General features: G+C 45.3%; 2 protein-coding genes across 2 annotated transcripts; one reads left to right on the top strand and one right to left on the bottom strand.

Moving 5' to 3' along the window:
• Nucleotides 1–10,786: 10,786 nt before the first annotated feature.
• LOC4816727 (uncharacterized) lies at nt 10,787–12,251 on the bottom strand. Its single transcript, XM_001356244.4, has 4 exons — nt 12,020–12,251; nt 11,513–11,967; nt 11,172–11,459; nt 10,787–11,106 (listed from the first exon to the last, which is right to left on the bottom strand). The coding sequence occupies exons 1-4, from the start codon at nt 12,130–12,132 to the stop codon at nt 10,958–10,960; spliced, it is 1,005 nt and encodes a 334-aa protein (XP_001356280.3). The 5' UTR covers nt 12,133–12,251; the 3' UTR covers nt 10,787–10,957.
• Nucleotides 12,252–12,561: 310 nt separating this feature from the next.
• LOC4816383 (uncharacterized) lies at nt 12,562–13,960 on the top strand. Its single transcript, XM_001356243.4, has 4 exons — nt 12,562–12,789; nt 12,862–13,316; nt 13,379–13,666; nt 13,731–13,960. The coding sequence occupies exons 1-4, from the start codon at nt 12,677–12,679 to the stop codon at nt 13,862–13,864; spliced, it is 990 nt and encodes a 329-aa protein (XP_001356279.1). The 5' UTR covers nt 12,562–12,676; the 3' UTR covers nt 13,865–13,960.
• The last annotated feature ends 3,249 nt before the right edge of the window (nt 13,961–17,209 follow it).

The following is a 17,209-nucleotide window of genomic DNA, read 5'->3' on the forward strand; positions in this document are numbered from 1 at the left end:
CGGGCCACACGATATGCGATGCAGACAAGGGTCGCCAAGAATTGATTATTTTATGGGGCTATGTGGGTGTTGGGAGCCCATTCGATTTCGTTCTGGTTCGTTCGGTGTGGACGATGGAAAAATACAAAATATACTTAGATGAACGGAGAGAAAGATTACTCATAATTAGATAAACACAAAGTACGACGAAACAAGCAGATGGGAGAATATTTTGTGGAATGGTAACCAAAGAGCTATTAAATAGAGATTTAGATTTGATACATATTCACATGTAAGTTTTTGAATTGATTGAATCTAGATTGAATTGAAGCTGATAGATCGAATTACATTATACAGATACATACACAAATATTTGCATCACAGAATACATATTGCGAATCAAGTACTTGTACTTTCATTTTGTAGGACCTTTAAAGCTGATCCCAGGACTCGTTGAAGAATATCGGCTTGAAGTGAGTGTTCCTTCCACCACTTCTCAAGCCCCGTTTTAAGGGAACAAAACCCTCTACATTTCCTACTTAAAGTTCTTAAAGTTAACAATGTTTGCCCTCCAAATATAATCAGCTACTTGAGCAGATGTGCAGCCAAGCAAGCGCCTTCCCCACCCCATCCAACAAAACGCGCCCACCATTCGTCCACCCATTGACCACCCACTGCCACGACCCTCAGCGCAATATTCAATGGAGTGGAGTGGGCCCCCTCTTCTCCTCCTTCTTATGTTCTCTTGCAGTCCTCGCTTCACTGTAAAATATTACGCATACGCCACGCCACGCCACGCCAGGCCAGGCCAGGACACGCCCGCATAGCCACGCCCAGACGTAGACAACGTCTATCATACAATTCACCAATTTTCATTCAAATAAAACCAGCGCACAGTGGAGAAGGAAGAGCAGGCAGCCGGGAGGAATAAAGAAAAATGGGCGAGAATTTCAACATCAATGGAAAATGCGCAATAAAAAGCGTCTATAAAAATCGGCTATGCACACACGATATGCAATATGGATGTAGGGATACCATGCCCGTAGACAACGTGGACTCCAATCCAACCGGGAGGCACCAGCACCAGCACCAGCACCAGCACCATCATCTGTATCTGTATGTGTTTCTGGCTGTGGCTGTGGCATGGCGCAGCATAAAAAAAGCAGTAAATGGCGCACTTCGTTTAATTTTTAATTCCGTTCAGCATTATCCTTGATTTATTTTATAGGCGGCATCATCGTCATCGTCGTCGGTGTATTCAACAATTATGATACGTACCAGGCAAGGGATACTGCCTGCGAGAAGGAATCACGACGAGGGAATGAGGCAAAGCTGAATGGAAAAAACGACACGTGTGTAATGGGACGCCGCCGTTGCGATCCCTGCTGCAATCCACGCTCCGAGCTGTGCCGGTATTCCCATCGTTAGCCGGTTTTTTGCTGCCGCCGGCTCTGTTGGCTGTTGCCGCTTGTGTTTGCTCATAGCGCATTTGTGGCCATGTCTGATTAACTGTAAATTCAATTTTTTCCACCCGAATCTCTGCTTAATCAATGCATCCAAATAAACGTCGACCTTCGAATTCCCTGAGATACGAGCACATATGTATGTGTATGTGCAGACCTGCGGCTTATCTTTTAATGGGAAAATCTGCGCATTTTGGAAAGGAATATTTTGTTGGGGTTAGGATTTATTTCAACAGACAAAAAGTAGATCAAGATAACACCATCGCCATAAGTAAAAAACCTTAAACTATCGTATTCTATGAAGCTGAATTATCGTGAAACTGCTTTTGAGGTTTCCGCTCCTTGGTTTGTACCAAATAATTTAAATAAACCTTATTTTGGTAGTCCTACGTGATTAGTTTTGGTGCAATTCTCTATCAAACAAACCTCGCCACTGGAATAGGATTAAGCATTACCCCATTAAGTCAGTTTTCTATCACCCACTGCTTACAAACCCATTTCGATGAAGACTTATATATTTTTATTTTTAATTAAGATCTATTTATTAATTGTATTTTGACGAAAAGCAAGATTTAGTTCTAATGTTCTAGTTCTTTGAGTATTTATAACAAAATTCATAAAAATAAAGGAAAGGACATGCGTTTAGTTCAATCGTTACTTTTGCCACATAAACAATAGTTTAAAGATTTTTGTTGGTAAAACAGACTATTTCATTTTTTAAATGTAAAATTGTTCTAGCCAAATCTTTAAGTGATTAGCAAACAGAACAAGTTAACACATTCACGGATGCACATCTTTGTTTTGAGATTTTGTTACAGTCTTGATAGGTCTATTAATAATGCTTAAATGTATTAAAAATATCGGCAATTTAGTCTCAGATTCAATTTAAATAGAAAGAAGATAAAATATCGATAGGTTACGTCTACAAACGATCATCAAGAAGGCACCAGGTAGCGTCGTGGAAGGCAACACGAAATCTCGTCCAATTCATTGCAAGTAAATCAATCAAGTCAAAAAAATATGTCATATTTATAAACAGAATTCTGAATGCACCAGTATTACCGCCCGATGTGATTGGATTAAATGCTGAACATTCGGGAGTCGAGCGGAATCTGGTAATTGGATTGACAAGTGGAAAAGGACTTGGTAGAACATAATTCAAAAAGCTAATTGAGCGCTAGTCCCACATATGCAATCACCAGAAGTTACCTTTGAGGAACGGTGCTTTTTTGCTTCTCAGCTACAACATAAGTCAAGACTCTCGTATTTTTCCCCCATGAACTTTCATAATTTCATGGAAACTTTCGTCTGCTCGGGCAATTTAGGGCCAATTTCCAAATTCGATTCATTTTATGGAAGCATCTATAACTGGGCCAGTTTCCCGTACCCTTGTTGCCTCTTATCGATCCCAGGTGCCGCAGGGAAATGGCAAGGTGAGCCTATGGAATTTCGGGGCCGATAAGCATTGGGGAAAGAGAAGAGAACGGGCAAAATGAGAGTTTCCACGTGTCGCCCCAAGGTTCTTTGAATTACTTGCGGAGCTGAGTCGCAGATAAGGTAGGCAAAGGCAGACTTGGCAGACATCCTGATAGATAAGAGGCGCCGCCGCTAGCTTACGGCCCAGAAAAGGGATGCGAGAGAGGACAAGGAAGTGTCTTTTGTGTGGAAACAGTTTCATTTTAAAATTGTTCAATCATAATTAATGCAAGTTTGCAATTAAATGCGTTGCATTCAAATTATGTTGATGATGATGGCCGTGTCGTGGTGGACGAGGACGTGCCCATGGCCGTGGACGTGGACGTGGGAGTAGCAGGGGGGAGCAGATGCCGGACGTAGTCCAGGCGCATGCAAACGAACGGACTGTGAACTGAGACAGAGGCGTGGAAGATTATCGAATAGGGGTACAATACTAAACACTATAGAGATGTGCATAATAGGAACTTTTAATAAATCAAACTAGATTAATGAATCTTGATTACAGAATAATAAAAGAAAATACCCTGGCATGTGCGCCCCTGGATAGTGGCATTATTGGCCGTGTGGTCGGATGCTGCAGCGCCTTTTGTTCGCCTCTCTCTCTCTCTCTCTCTCTCTCTCTCTGCATAACAACTACAACTGCAACGAGAAGCTACAACAACTGTATTGCATTTGCAGGAGCAATGTGAGCCGACAGCATTTCCTTTTTATGATGGCCGCATTTTAATTGAAACTGTTTTTGCAAATTTATGAAGCGCATAACTTTAAATGGCACTAAAGTTAATTTCAATGCGGTTGCCCGAGACAAAAGAGACCAACACAACCGCTCTCCCTCTCTCCCTTAACGGTTATATGCTATATAGGATGCATGCATATACTCGTAGATAAATGTGTATGTATTTGCACAAAGGCAGTGGCTGAGGAAAGTGGGAGTCCCTTTCGCTTGCAGTGTTGCTGTGTGGCTGTGGCTCTCACTCGTGTCCATTGAGAGCCAAATGAACATAATGGAAGTCGGAAAGTGCACGCACAGGCGAACCAAAGCTGATTGCTGCAGCACACGAGAAAACACCTAACAGACAGAGAAATGTGTATGAGAAGCGCATAGAGAGGGCAGCGCTCGGCTCCGTTTGAAGGGGACTTTGCGGCCGGCGTCGAGCACTTTTGAAATGGTGTCAATATTCAATCAGGTTCAATGGCCTGCGATTGCAGTGACCGGCAGGCTATTCGAGCAGGCAATTAAATGGCAAAATGAATTGCCTGTAATGTCAGTTGTTCAAAAATGAATTAAAGGACTTAACAACTCCAGCTACGCAACTCGTAGAGCCGGCCACGACGAGGACAATAATGAACCATATAATGCATATAATGAGTGCGAACTATTATTGCGATAAAAATTAATGAATTTAAATGCAATTTTTATCGATGTAAAATTCATAATTATGATGCCATTGTCAATGCACTTATTGCCATATTTCACAACTGCACAGAACAACAGAAACTACAACTGCAACTACAACTACAACTGCAAATTTATCAACAAATTATTTATGAAGTGTTTACACAGTGCGGGGAAATGGAAATTGCCAGCGGATGGGGTCGGGGCTGGTCGCTTCCTGCTCCGCCCGAACCCCCCCTTCCACTCAATTGGCAATCCCATTTGAGCTCGCTGACCCAGAAGCGGGAAGTGCATCTGACAGTTGATAAGCATATGCATGCTCCACGCTGGGTACGAGTACGGGTACGGGAACGGGTGGGAGAGCTCCCCCAATGCCCCAATCAGCCACAGATCCGCATCCACCAATTGGCCTAAATGATAGCGCTTGTTGGCGGGAAGCAGAAATCAATTTCAAATATTGAAAATTTGAAATGTTCCATCGGTCGGCCGGCCACAGGAGCACTTAGCGGGCCTCCCATAAATTTCTGGCCTATCGGGCCGACTGGCCTGCCAGGACGGCCCTCCTCCCCTTGTCTAATTACCGTAATGAGTTTTTGGATTTGCGGAGTTTTTCGAAAACTGTAGAAGCTGCACAACTTATGTTCGTGGCTCAAAATTTGAAATTTATGAGCCAACGCCTGCCTGGAAACTTTTTCCTGGCACAAAGTTGGCAAGTAGCAACTGGCAGAGATGGAAAATTGGGGAAGAAACTTTTACTTAATGGGAAAGTGAATATTCAAGTTGGGCCTGGGTGGCTCCAAAAATATGCCTCGTTATAATGCACATTCTCCCCCGTTTCATTCGAATTATTACTTGCCTAATTCCCAGAGTCAATTCCTGCGTATGTAGCTGAGGCAGGCGGCAAGTTTCAGGCCAATTATTGGGCCGGGCTAAGCTACTTAACGACCCGGGGCTCTCCAACCTGTCAGCGGGGCTCCGAAATGTCCGATGCCTACAATCTATTTTCCAATTATGCACAGCTTCCGCTGCTGGACAGACACCAGACACCTTTGCCATCCACATTCCCAATTCCAATTCCACTGCCATTGCCACTCCCCCTCCCTCTCCCACTACCACTACCGCTCCCCGACTTGCTCTTATTGCCCACATCAAAGTCGGTGGCTTGCGGCTTGTCCAAAGTGTCAGCAGGATATCATCGGCAGCAGCAGCATCAGCATCAGCAGCAGCAGCAGCACCACCACCAGCAGCAAACTCCTTAAGTGTGATGGCGAGTGGGCGTGTGAGTGTGGGGTCTAAGAGGAAGAGAGAGCTTATCCTGCGTGTTGATAATATTGACAGGGTGTCATTTTGATTGGTTGTGCCACTTGAGCCACGCCCAGTCCTAATCGAGAGTGCCCCTGGAACAGGTCGTATGACTAATTGCTATTTAATGACCATCTCTACAGCCAGGCTGATCCCAGCCATTGCCATTGCCTGGGCATGTGGGTAATTGTCATTGTGGAGCCGCAATCAACGGCACTGCCAGCGATGTGTATGAGCCAAACCGCTGCATGATAAATTTCTGATATGTAAACTTAATGTTCAGCATAACTTTTCGATCTTAAAGCCACTCTTTTGACCCTGCTCTGCTCTGTGCTTTCTGCTCCGGATTAGGGCGTGTTGTCTGGCTTACTCACCGTGCATTTTGTTGTGAAAAGAATGCACAGACACGAAATTAATCTCCTGTGGTTTGGCCCAACTTGGGTGAAGGGGCACTGGGCCTGTGCCTTGGCCTGGGCGGACAACCCTGCGTATGTGTAATGCGCCTCATGTTGCGCATTGTTGCTTCGTCCACCTATGCACGGAGTCGAGCGGTGGATAATATAAGGCAGAAGCTACATTTAATTCAACCCCAGAGCCAGACCAAAACAATCTCCATTGTTGGATCTTGGGGCTGTAGTATGGCTCAGCCACGCTAAGCTGATTTGCCACAATTCGCGTCTCGTTCTGGTGCAACATATCGCATACGCAGCTTAGGTTGAGCACCACCACCATTCACCTCCATCTGCCGCAGTAGTTAACTTTAATACAAAATTTTAATTAACTGGACGGACGACTCGGCCAAGCGGGTTAGACCATTGTTTCTGGCCACGCTCTATTTATGAGAGGCGATGCTGTGAACAGTTGAGCAGGGTCTCAGGGTCTTCCTCAGCCTAAGCTCCTCTCTGGCCTTGCTCTTTCTATTAGCCAGCAAAGTTTTGTCCTAGCCATCGGGCGATCTATACGAGTAATAAGCACTTGACAAACTTATTAAAAGTTTCTCTCCTCTTTGTTGGCCGATACATCAATACTCGTACATCATCCGAAACATGGTTCATTTGCCTGACCGAAAAGAAAACTACGAAAAGTCACACAACATTAACTTGAACTATGGCAAACTTTTGACTCCGACAAAGATGCCAGGCAGCGGCAGCGGCAGCCAACAATCTCTCAGACAGCACCTCATCAGCCGCGCGAAGGGCCGCAGGGAGACCTTTTCGTCCACAGTCAAAGTTTTTCAAAGCTATTTTTGACTGCGGTCAACTAAACACACACAAAGCAGATAGGGCCCGAAGAGGAAGACGGAATTGGAAGGCAAGGAGGCATGGGGCTAGGGGCTAGGGGCATGGGTCATGGGACCTGGCTCTGGCTCTGGCTCAAGCCAGAAACCCCAAACAAAACTGTCGCCAAAGACGAACTTCATCTTGATGCGGTCGGATTCAATTAGATGTTGCCAGACCGAAACCGAAAAGGAAACCTAAGCCAAGTCTCGATTCAAAGTTTAAAGTTTTTTCTGGGCTGGCAAGAAAAAATACCAGCAAGAATACCAGCAAGATTCGAGTTTTGTGACTGTCACTACTCCGTAGTGAGAAATTACATTTTCCAAGAGATATCATTCTGGTTCTGGGGCTACATGGTTCTTTCAAATAGTGTTCAGTGTGAACGCTATCGAGTATCAATCTCAAAGTGGAGATATTCCCAAGAGTATCCAGAACGTTGCAGTTGTGGCAAAAGCGATCGAATGTTGAAGGTTTTGGATGATTTCCTCTGAGTGCTGAATACACGTATGCGAACACAATATACCCATGGAATTTACGATTGACGGGTATTCAAACACGTAGCAAAGAAAAGTCAAGTAAAGTTTGATTAGAAGGCGTTGCCGGCTTGGGACCCGGAACCAGAAATCAGGAACCAGGAACGAGGAACCCTGCTAAGACATCGGTCAGTTTAGCCAGGAAAAAAGCGTCCAAATTACATCCTCCACACCCTGGGCCGCGCCGGGCGAGAGCCGGCACAGAGTCGGGGCTACTGTGCATTTTGCATTTTGCACATTTGCATTTGCATGCCTGCTACCACAAACGGCCTGGGGCACCGTCATCGACATCGACATCGACGTCGACGTCGACATCGTGGCGCATTATTAAAGATGCATAGCTTGAAATATTCAATCAGATTTGAGGGGGCGTGGATGAAGGGGCAGGGCGTATACAGTGGTGCCACAAAGTTGGCAGCGCCATCGTCGCTGTGTTGATTTATGCAACATTGACGTTGACGCTGCAAAGTCACATTTGGTTTCTGGTCGAGAGCTGTTGGGGCCTGGTTGGGGCCTGGTCGGGGCTGGTGCTGGCGCTGGTCTCGTTTCGTCTGGTCTGGTCTACATAAGCAAATATTTTGTGGCTATTGCTATGGTTGCTCCTATGTGCATATCCTGCAGGCATTCAATTATGTTGTATGTTGTATGTTATATGTGGCTCGCCCAGGAGTGCCAAGTCGAATGGCAATTTCGAGTCTCACGCCACACGGCGGAGTCGGAGTCGGAGACGGAGTCGGAGACGGAGTCGGAGACAGAGGAAAGTGCAGGGGCAGGGGCAAAGTCAAAGACTTCCTGAATGTCACTCATCGTGTTCTGCGTTCAGCCAAGCTCTACATGAATGTGTGTGAGTTAATTTGTTATTCAAATTTGTGTGTTATATATTGTTATTACTATGAAAATGGCTATCGCTCCTGTTGTCCCTCTGCACAGACTGGTCAGACGCCGAGCACTTTGCCCTCCAGCCAAAGGCTATGTATGTGGCTGGGCACCTGTAGTATAGCATGTGAAGCATGGCCATACAGCAGGGTCGATACTTTGGACTGGCATTAGTCGTAAAATTGGCTGTAGTCTTGGCTGTTTGTCAGAAAATGATTAAATGTGGGAATTTTCCCATTTACTATTGACAGCTTTGGAAAATGCTCGAAATTTTGTGTCGAGTCTTATAAAAATACTGAACTGAACATGCGCAGCTCTATTGAATGTAATAATTATTGATTGAATTCTTCAGCTAATGCTAATCTCAATTCATTTGCTGTTCATTTGCTGAACAATTGAATCCATTAATTTTCCCTCCAGTCAAGTGGAGTGGAGTCCCAACACACAATTGTCCCATTCATTCACCTTGACACCCGCGGGCATTAAAAATTAAAAAAGAACACCCTCCGACTGGAAGCCCTAGAAAAGTTTGAGAGCCAACAACTATTAAGGATTAACGCTTGACCGTCTGGGCAAACCCCGCGTCTGGCGGCGGTCAGTCTCTGTCTCTGTCTCCGTCTCCTTCTCCGTCTTCCGATCTGAATCATTGGGTATGGGCTAGGGTTTATGTTATAGTTAGGGTTTGGGCTTGAAGGTGGATGTGGATGTGGATGGGTCTGGCTGTTGTCTAGTCTGTCAACCCCCAGGAGGAGTACGCCAGTGCTAAGCGGATTAATTTGTTGACGTGTTGCTCAATGGAAAAACGAGCCGGGGCGAGTTCAAAATAGAAAGAGAAAGAGAGTGAGAAGAAAATGGAAAAATGGAAAAAAGGGAAAATGCTCAAGCAGCAGTCAGCAGTCAACGTGCAGCGAAATCCAATCATAATTATAGAGTCCAACGCCTCGGGTCGCGTCGGGAAGAAGTCGATGGAATTTACACAACAAAAGGTGGCCGCGACATTTTCAGCTGTCAGCATTAATTAAAATGTTTTCATACATCACCCACAGACGGCAGAGTTCTAACACCTCTGTGTTCTGTTCGTTCTGCTGCAGACCCCAATCGCCCTCCCCGACCAGTCCCCAACCCATCCCCGCCCAATCCCGGACCAGCCAGAGCGGAAATGTCTTTGGAGAATGGGTATCGAAACACGACCAGAAGCCGCGACCAGGCATAAAGATGTCAAGCCCCGAACGGGTTGGGTGTGGGGACAATTTCCAGATCACTGCGTGTGTGTTTCTGGTTATCTGGGATTTATTTTCGGTCGCGGGCATTTGTCAGCCCGCTAATCTCTGTCTTTGGCGCGCGTGTAAATTATGTTTTTAAATATTTTTGCCACATTTCATTTATCTGTTTGACATTTGCGCATAATTAAAATGCAATTAAATCGCCAGTAAATAATGCACAAAATGGTATCATTTTTAGAGCTGCAGCATCCAGCCGAAAAGCGCATCAATTATTAAAAAAGAGCCACCATCCGGCCCATTAAAGTTGCGTGCCAGCAAAAGTGTTAAGCCCGAAACTTTTGGTGAGAACTTTTAGCGAATGGGAGAGAGAGCTGAACCGAGCCGGGACGGGCCAGGCCAGGCCAGCTCATGTCAAGGGGTCGACAGGTTAAACGACGAATCGAGTCGACTGTCAATATATAATTGAAAATCAGAGCCGTCGCGACGGCAGAAATGTTTTTTTTTCAGTGTCTCTTTTCGGGGGTAATTAAAAAAGTTTTCCCAATCGAAAAATAGAATGAAAATACCAATTGACAATGCCCTTTTTTGGCCATCTATAGGGGGATGGAAGACACTAATTGTCGAGCGCAGGACGGGGGACCCAGGAGCTGGCTGGGCAAACATTATCCTGGCTGACGTAATTAAAAAGCCGTCAACCGAAGTTGGCGCAGTTTGTGCTTAATGTCCAATTGATGCACAGACCGGGGCCGTTAGCTGCACTCTGATCTCGGACTTGGCCCTGTCTGCAGCTTTCTAATTAAATAAGCCAGCGTCACATTTGTCTTGAGTGTCCGACGATTCGGTGACTTATGATGACTGCAGAGCGGGCGACAAAAACCGGACCCGGACCCGGACCCGGACCCAGCTCGGACCGAGTGAAGAAACAAAGCATGCGGCTACTTGGGGCAAGAGATTTATGAGGTAAAAGCAATTAGAAAGTGGCATTAACAAGCGAATGCAGCGCGGAACAATTAATAACAGTTACCAACTGCAGTCGTGGGTCAAAGCCAAAGACAGAGAAAGATGTGCAACGGGGAGTGGGAGTGCAGAGTGCAAAGAGGAGCGGAATATGAAAGAATATGGGGTTAAGGGTCAACTAGTTTCAATGGCTTTCGCCATCTAAAGGTTTTTTGGATCCAGAGGGCTTGGCCGATAAAAATATATCGAATGATTAATATCTGTGTGCTGTAGGGGAACTGAACCTATTTTAAAGTCATGTTTATTATCGATGCTGATATTAGGCCCGAGTGTATCGGTATTTTATTATCTGATGCTCATACGTAACGCGAAAATACAATATCAATCACGGAAACTAAATGAATTTTTTTTTTCTGAATATCTTGTAGTATTCTTTTGAATTTACTTCCAACGAAAACATTTAAATTTGGCCCGGCTAGCAGAGGGTCCCTTCTCCAACGGCATGTTCATCCGACGTCGTATCGCCTTGGGATGCTTTCAAGACTCCCATCAGTATCTCGACCTCGGCCTTAACGAAATCCAACTGTTTCTCAACGTCGTTGCGAGAGGCAGCCGGCTGTAGATCTGTGAAAGGATTGGCAGGACTGATTATCCGCTTGAATCGGAGCAGTACTGAACCAGGAACTCACCACGTCGCTTGCAGAGTGTGCGGTACAAGACGTTGACTCCATCCAAACTACGCTCATTGTCCATGTAGCTGTTGGTTATGGTGTCCTTGGTGGTGGCCAGGATGCTCTCCCACTTTAGGCACAAGACCCTCGACTCATTGTACGAGCGCTCGAGCTTGGCCAGATCGTTTTTGAGGCCCAGTACCGTCAGGGCAGCCTCATTGGTGACCTTCACCATACTCTTGCGCATTTCCTCGATTTCTTGGAGTTTCTTCTGCTCCAACTGATTGATTTCGACCTGTGCAAGCACTAAAATAATGTGTCAGAGAGCTGTTTTTGAGCTCAGCTCATCGCATGCTCACTTAGGGCATCACATCGGTCCATGCAGTCCTTGGGAGAGACGAATATATCGCAGACCTTGACCACCTCGTCCAGAACCTTCTCATACGGCTGGAACTCCTGAACGGTGGCCTTGAGGGCTTCCCGGAAGGCCTTCAGCTCGTCTATGGAGCTCTTGAAGTTCTCAATGCCCTCGCTCAGTTCGCCGTGTAGGGCAATCTCTTCGTCGATGGTCTTGTCCGCCGCCCGCTTCTTGTCCACGCAGTCCTTGATGAAGCTGTTAACCTCGATGAAGCGCTTCCTGAGTCGCTCCTGGATCTTGTACATCTTCCGCACGCGGGACGAGTTCAGCTCCGTCTGCCTTTTGGCACTGGCCAGCATCTCCTTCTGCAGCTTGGTCATGGCGTCATGCTCGCGATGGTTCTGAATGAACAACAGCTCGATGGAGTCCCCGGCAGAGTCGGAGTTTGGCGGTTTTCTGTTAATCGATCTTTAATCATCTTGGGGCCACGTGATGTTCCAGAACTTACACAAAGAACTTGTCCTGCATCTTAGAGTTAAGGTAGTCCCCAACAGCATGTTCGGGCCGCAAGTCCAAGTTGCCCAAGACATCGAGCTTCTTGGTGGGCTTAACGCGTGGCATCTTCGAGCTGTTGACCGAATCCCCTGACTTCAAAATGTAGCAAATAAATGTGTGGGATACTAATCTTGTGAGTTTCTGTTTCTGTTTCTGTTTGCTGTAAGCTGTGTATTATTATTGTAACAAATTTTACGAGACCTACTTGGAACATGATTTTATTTGGGTGAAAAGAAAAACATTCGTTGCCTGAGCGATCGAAAATCGCCAAGGCAATAGTTGCCATGGGCTTGAAAATGACGAAAGGGAAAGAGTATCCCTTCCAGAGTGTTAGTAATACATTTGTACTACAATTCCCAAATGAAACCAAGAATAGTGCTCAAATTGAATCTTCATAGATTGAAGCAGGGGACTAGTCCTACAATAATTGCAAGAATTTGAGAAATAAAGGGAAAACAGTAGGCTGGAAAGGAGTTGTCCTTACAGTCTATCAGTAATCAAAATACTTACAGAGAATGAACATATTCTCCTTACAACAGAGATAGACAAATATATTAACATATAATAATATCATACATATTTTATAAGAGGTTTTATATACACCGATAAAATGCCGCGCCACAAGCCCACCCTCACAATTGATGTGGTCGGGAACTTGGATCTCCGTCCCGAGCACTCCGTGGGCGACTACCGCCTCTCGCGCCAGCAGGACCAGTACTTTGTGTAAGCTGACTAAAGTATTACTCTTTTAACTGAATATCCTCATCGACACCTGAATACCTCGCGGTGGTTTAGAAAGCCTCCCAACTGGGACTCGGCTGGAGACTCGATTGAGATAATCTACATCGAAAATCTTCGCGAGAACAATGCGATGAAGGCGCTGCAGAAGCAATTGCTGCAGGATGCAAAGCGCCAGTCCCTGGTCAACAGCCAGCGTACTCGGAAGATGTACAAGATGCAGGAGCGCTTGCGCAAGCGGTTCATCGAGGTGAACAGCTTCATCAAGGACTGTGTGGAAAAGAAGCGGGTGGCGGACAAGATCATTCATGAGCAGAAGACCCTGCATGTAGAGCTGAACAAGGGAATCCATCGCTTCAAGAGCTCCCTGTCCGAACTGGAGGTCTTCCGCACTGATCTTAAACACACGGTTGCCGAGTTTCAGCCATACGAGCGCGTCCTCAACGATGTGGTGAAAGTGTCCGATATCTTTGAGTCACCCAAGGACTGCATCGATCGCTGCGACGCATTGAGTAAGCGCTCAGACATGGGTCATCCAATGTGTCTCTATATCAGAGTGTTGTTTCCTGCTTAGTGCTTGCCCAGGTAGAAATCAGCCAGCTGCAGTTGCAGAAGCTGGAGGAAATCGAGAATATGCGGAACCGGATGCTCCTGATGACCAACGAGGCGGCCCTTACTGTGCTGGGCCTCAAGAACGATCTGGGCAGGATGGAGCGCTCGTACAGCCAGGCGCGTCAAACGTGCCTCAAGTGGGAGAAGATTCTGACCTCCTGTAAGGACGTCATCGCCAATAACAATCTGGACAAGGAATGTTCCATGGAATGCATCTTAACCCTGTATAAGATGATATGCAAGCGGCGCGGTAAGTGTAGTCATCAACCCGGCCATGGCCGTTGTTCAACGAAGGATCCGCATTTATTCCTCAGGCATAAAGCCCAGTCTACGAAGTTATGAAATGCCCCTTATCCTAGACTTTATCAAATATGAGGTTGATCTCTGGAACGATGTTCTTCGGGAGATGGACACCTCGTCTAAGGCCGGCAAGAGCCCTTTGTGTTAACGGAGTGGTAATTAGTGTTCGGTTGGTTACATTCATGAATTGTTCTGTTAGTTACCGAAGAATTCTATTAATAAAAACATTATTGATTTGACTAGATGAAAACGGTTTCGGTTTTTGGAGGTTTAACAAAAACAAAGAAATTAACAAAGAATAAAGACTCGTCTGAAAAGAGGCACACGGAATTTATCTGACTGAAAGGCTAATTCTTCAAGGAAATTCTTGAAGAGCAGGGATATAGCTATGAGTGTTTCAGTATCATCAGTAGCAAAGTCCTAGTAGTTTTCATCTAATTTAATCTCATGCTAAATAGTCCCGATCCACTTGTGGCGACAACTCTCTGAAATCCTTTGAAGTTAATGTATTGAATCGAGGGCATTTGAGAATCTCAATCAAAGAATTTGCAATAGAGAACAAGGGTGTATAATAAGATACTAGATACTAGATAATAGATACCATTCTCAATTCAGATTTAAAGAATAGATATATCAATGTGTAGAAGTGTACGAGGTAGCCATCTTGTAGTGATTCAAGTCGTGTGCATAACAATTTTTTTAGAGTACTTACCAATATCTGCTATTTATGTTCCAGGAGAAAAACATATATAATACATTTTTCAAAGAGGTTCGAAAACAATAAATTCCTGGAGAACAATCTGAGCGCCTCACAGAATGGTACTCGTATGTTAAATACCAAACGATTTTTTGGCTAACAACATTCAGGATCAAAGGGGCGTCCTTTCAACATTACCCCACCCTAATCCCCAATCCCAACAAAGTTAATGGGCACATACAGCACACCCTTCATTCAGTCCCACCTTCTGTTGATAGCGCTACAAAATTTGTCTAACCCCAAAACCCTGGCCACTCCCAAACCTCCAGCATATGTGTGCTTGCTTCCGCACCCAGACAAAGACATTGAAATGGTACTTGCCTAAGCCGAAGGAAAATCAAATGAAACTGGATGAAAGAAAAGGGAAGTGCATACAAAGACAGATACAGCGCTTGGACAACTTCTCAAGTGGCAGTAGACTTCGTGGGACGGGAAACCACTTCTGTGGAGGGGATGTGCAAAGATGGGCAGGAAAGTGGAGTTGCAAAATCGAATCTGCGACATCTTTCCATTCAATTGCCAATTGGATTCTATGGCCCAGGGATAATCTAACTTAAGCACAGATAATTCTTTTATGCGAACATTTTGATTTCTGTCCTCGCATTTACAGCCCCCGACCAATGGAACTAGCAACTAATTTTATACTATAGGTCCGTTGCCACGCCCACGCCCATTCGCATTCCTATTCCCATTCCCAGAGCCCGTACCCATAGCCGCTCTCTCAACAGCCATTCCGTTCCGAACTTTGGATGGTCCGCATCCGCATCCACAGTCTCTGGCTCTGGCTCTGGCTCTGGCCCTGGCTCAGGCTCAGAGGCGTGGCACTTGTCTTTTATTCAATTTGCTTTATTTGATTTGCGATTTTTGCTGATATCAGCTGGAAAAGGAACTCCCACGAGCAAGAGGAGCACAAGAGTCGAGGATAGACCTAGGCAGGAAATCAAATCAAATGGAAAGCAAAATAAAATGCAAGGACATTTATTTTTAACAAAAAATACTCGAAAAGAAATCAAACTAGTTTGCCAAAGTCAACATTGGGTTTATTTAAATGGACCGTGTGGACAGCCCACAAGTAGTCCTGTCCCCCCGCCCCCTGGTCCCTGGTCGCTGGAGGACTTATTTTTATTTTTTCTGTATCGGATTTGGGGGGTTTTTGGTCTTCCAGACCAGACTCGACGAAGAGCCAGCAATTACATTAAGTTGTTCATTGCAGTTCTCGTTCTCGTTCCCGTTCCCCCTCTCAGGCTTTTGCTTTTCTCTTTTAGGCAAATGGTGTAAACACTTAAGATTTGTAGAATGTCATTTAAATAATTGAAAAGTACATTCCATTCTTGTTCGGCTTGGATTTTTTAGCAGATACATGATTGAAGTGCTTCCGAATTAAGGAAAATAAGCAGGAGACGGTCTACTCAGAGGATAATTCCTGATAACTATGACAACTACCATCTCCGCTGTTGTCCTCTCCTCTCCTCACCTCTCCTCTTCTCTCCTCTCCCCTCTCAGCGAGGACAATAAAGCCTAATGGCATTCCCAGCTAATCTCTTAATTGCATTACAATTACCAGTCTGCGAATTAAATAATATAACTAGCCACGTTCTGTAGGTGAATTCAGGCAACTGCAGCTGCGTGGGCAGTTTCAGAAATTATTCGGAAATTCGGAGCAGAGTTTTCTTTAATTGGTTCATTTTAAGACTGTTAATGGGTAAAATACACATGTAGTTGAGTTCACAACAAAATAAAACGAATTATACAGATTATTTCGCGTAGAAAATCATCAAATGACTGTTTTGATGTTGTTGTTGTTCGGAAATTGCCATTAAATTCCCCGCAATATCTTTTTTGGAATACCTACGCGTTCATAGTACAGGAATACTTATCCAATTATTCCATTCAAAACTTCTTCAACTACTCCCCGCTGCGCCGCCAGTGGCTCTTTTTTCTGCCTAGTGGGCGAAACACTTAATTTAACTTTACAAGTTCTTAATGTGACGGCCAGACAGATTTTCTGTGTGAGGGGTGGTCTGAAGGACACTGCGACAAATGGCAATTAGAGAAACAATGCAAGTAAATGCCTGGAAAGCAGAAGACGAACAGCAAGTGCCAACCAGCCAAGCAGCCAACAAGACAAGACAAGATAACAGGCCGGCGAATCGAAATCAAGGGACACTTTCAAACGCTCCACTCTGGAGGACTTAAAGCCAGTTTTACCTCGGGATCCCAGGGGTAACTGCAATAAATGTCGAGCGATTACCTCGCCAGCAGCAACAGTGGCCAAGGAGAACAGCCAGAGGAGAAGGAGCAAAAGACAGGCAGCCGGTTGATTAATACTATAACACATGATTTATTATGCCTGTCAATCGACGAGGAGGAAGCCCATTATGAAAGCTCGCTTCAGAGATTGAAATCGGAGTCAGAATCGGAATCGGAATCAGAATCTGAGGTGGAGTCGCAGTCAAAAGCGGACACGGAGACGGTGACGGAGACGGAGACGGCGAAGGAATCAAAAGCCGTATAGCGGGATGGGAATGGGCATGGGCCTGTGATAAGATGGCAAATCGGCTTATGCCCTGGGACAACAACAATCGTCATCATCAATTCACTTGGTGACATTAATATCCTCCTCCTGCTCGCAGGACGGATCCGAAAGCAGTCGTCTGACATTTGTGACACCTGCATTGATTTGTCTTCCTTTTCTGTGTTGTGCTGTTGGGGGATTAGGGGCTGGAAAGGAGAGGA

The sequence above is a fragment of the Drosophila pseudoobscura genome, chromosome 4, assembly GCF_009870125.1.
Source record: "Drosophila pseudoobscura strain MV-25-SWS-2005 chromosome 4, UCI_Dpse_MV25, whole genome shotgun sequence".
Lineage (NCBI taxonomy): Eukaryota > Metazoa > Arthropoda > Insecta > Diptera > Drosophilidae > Drosophila > Drosophila pseudoobscura.

What these genes read in the sequence shown, in the direction of transcription:
- LOC4816727 (XM_001356244.4), bottom strand. Translation starts at nt 12,132, where the DNA reads ATGCCACGCGTTAAGCCCACCAAGAAGCTCGATGTCTTGGGCAACTTG. An exon ending in ATGCAGGACAAGTTCTTTGT is followed by an intron (nt 11,968 to 12,019) that starts GTAAGTTCTGGA and finishes ATCGATTAACAG; the next exon opens with AAAACCGCCAAACTCCGACT. An exon ending in GGACCGATGTGATGCCCTAA is followed by an intron (nt 11,460 to 11,512) that starts GTGAGCATGCGA and finishes ACATTATTTTAG; the next exon opens with TGCTTGCACAGGTCGAAATC.
- LOC4816383 (XM_001356243.4), top strand. Translation starts at nt 12,677, where the DNA reads ATGCCGCGCCACAAGCCCACCCTCACAATTGATGTGGTCGGGAACTTG. An exon ending in CAGCAGGACCAGTACTTTGT is followed by an intron (nt 12,790 to 12,861) that starts GTAAGCTGACTA and finishes GCGGTGGTTTAG; the next exon opens with AAAGCCTCCCAACTGGGACT. An exon ending in CGATCGCTGCGACGCATTGA is followed by an intron (nt 13,317 to 13,378) that starts GTAAGCGCTCAG and finishes TTTCCTGCTTAG; the next exon opens with TGCTTGCCCAGGTAGAAATC.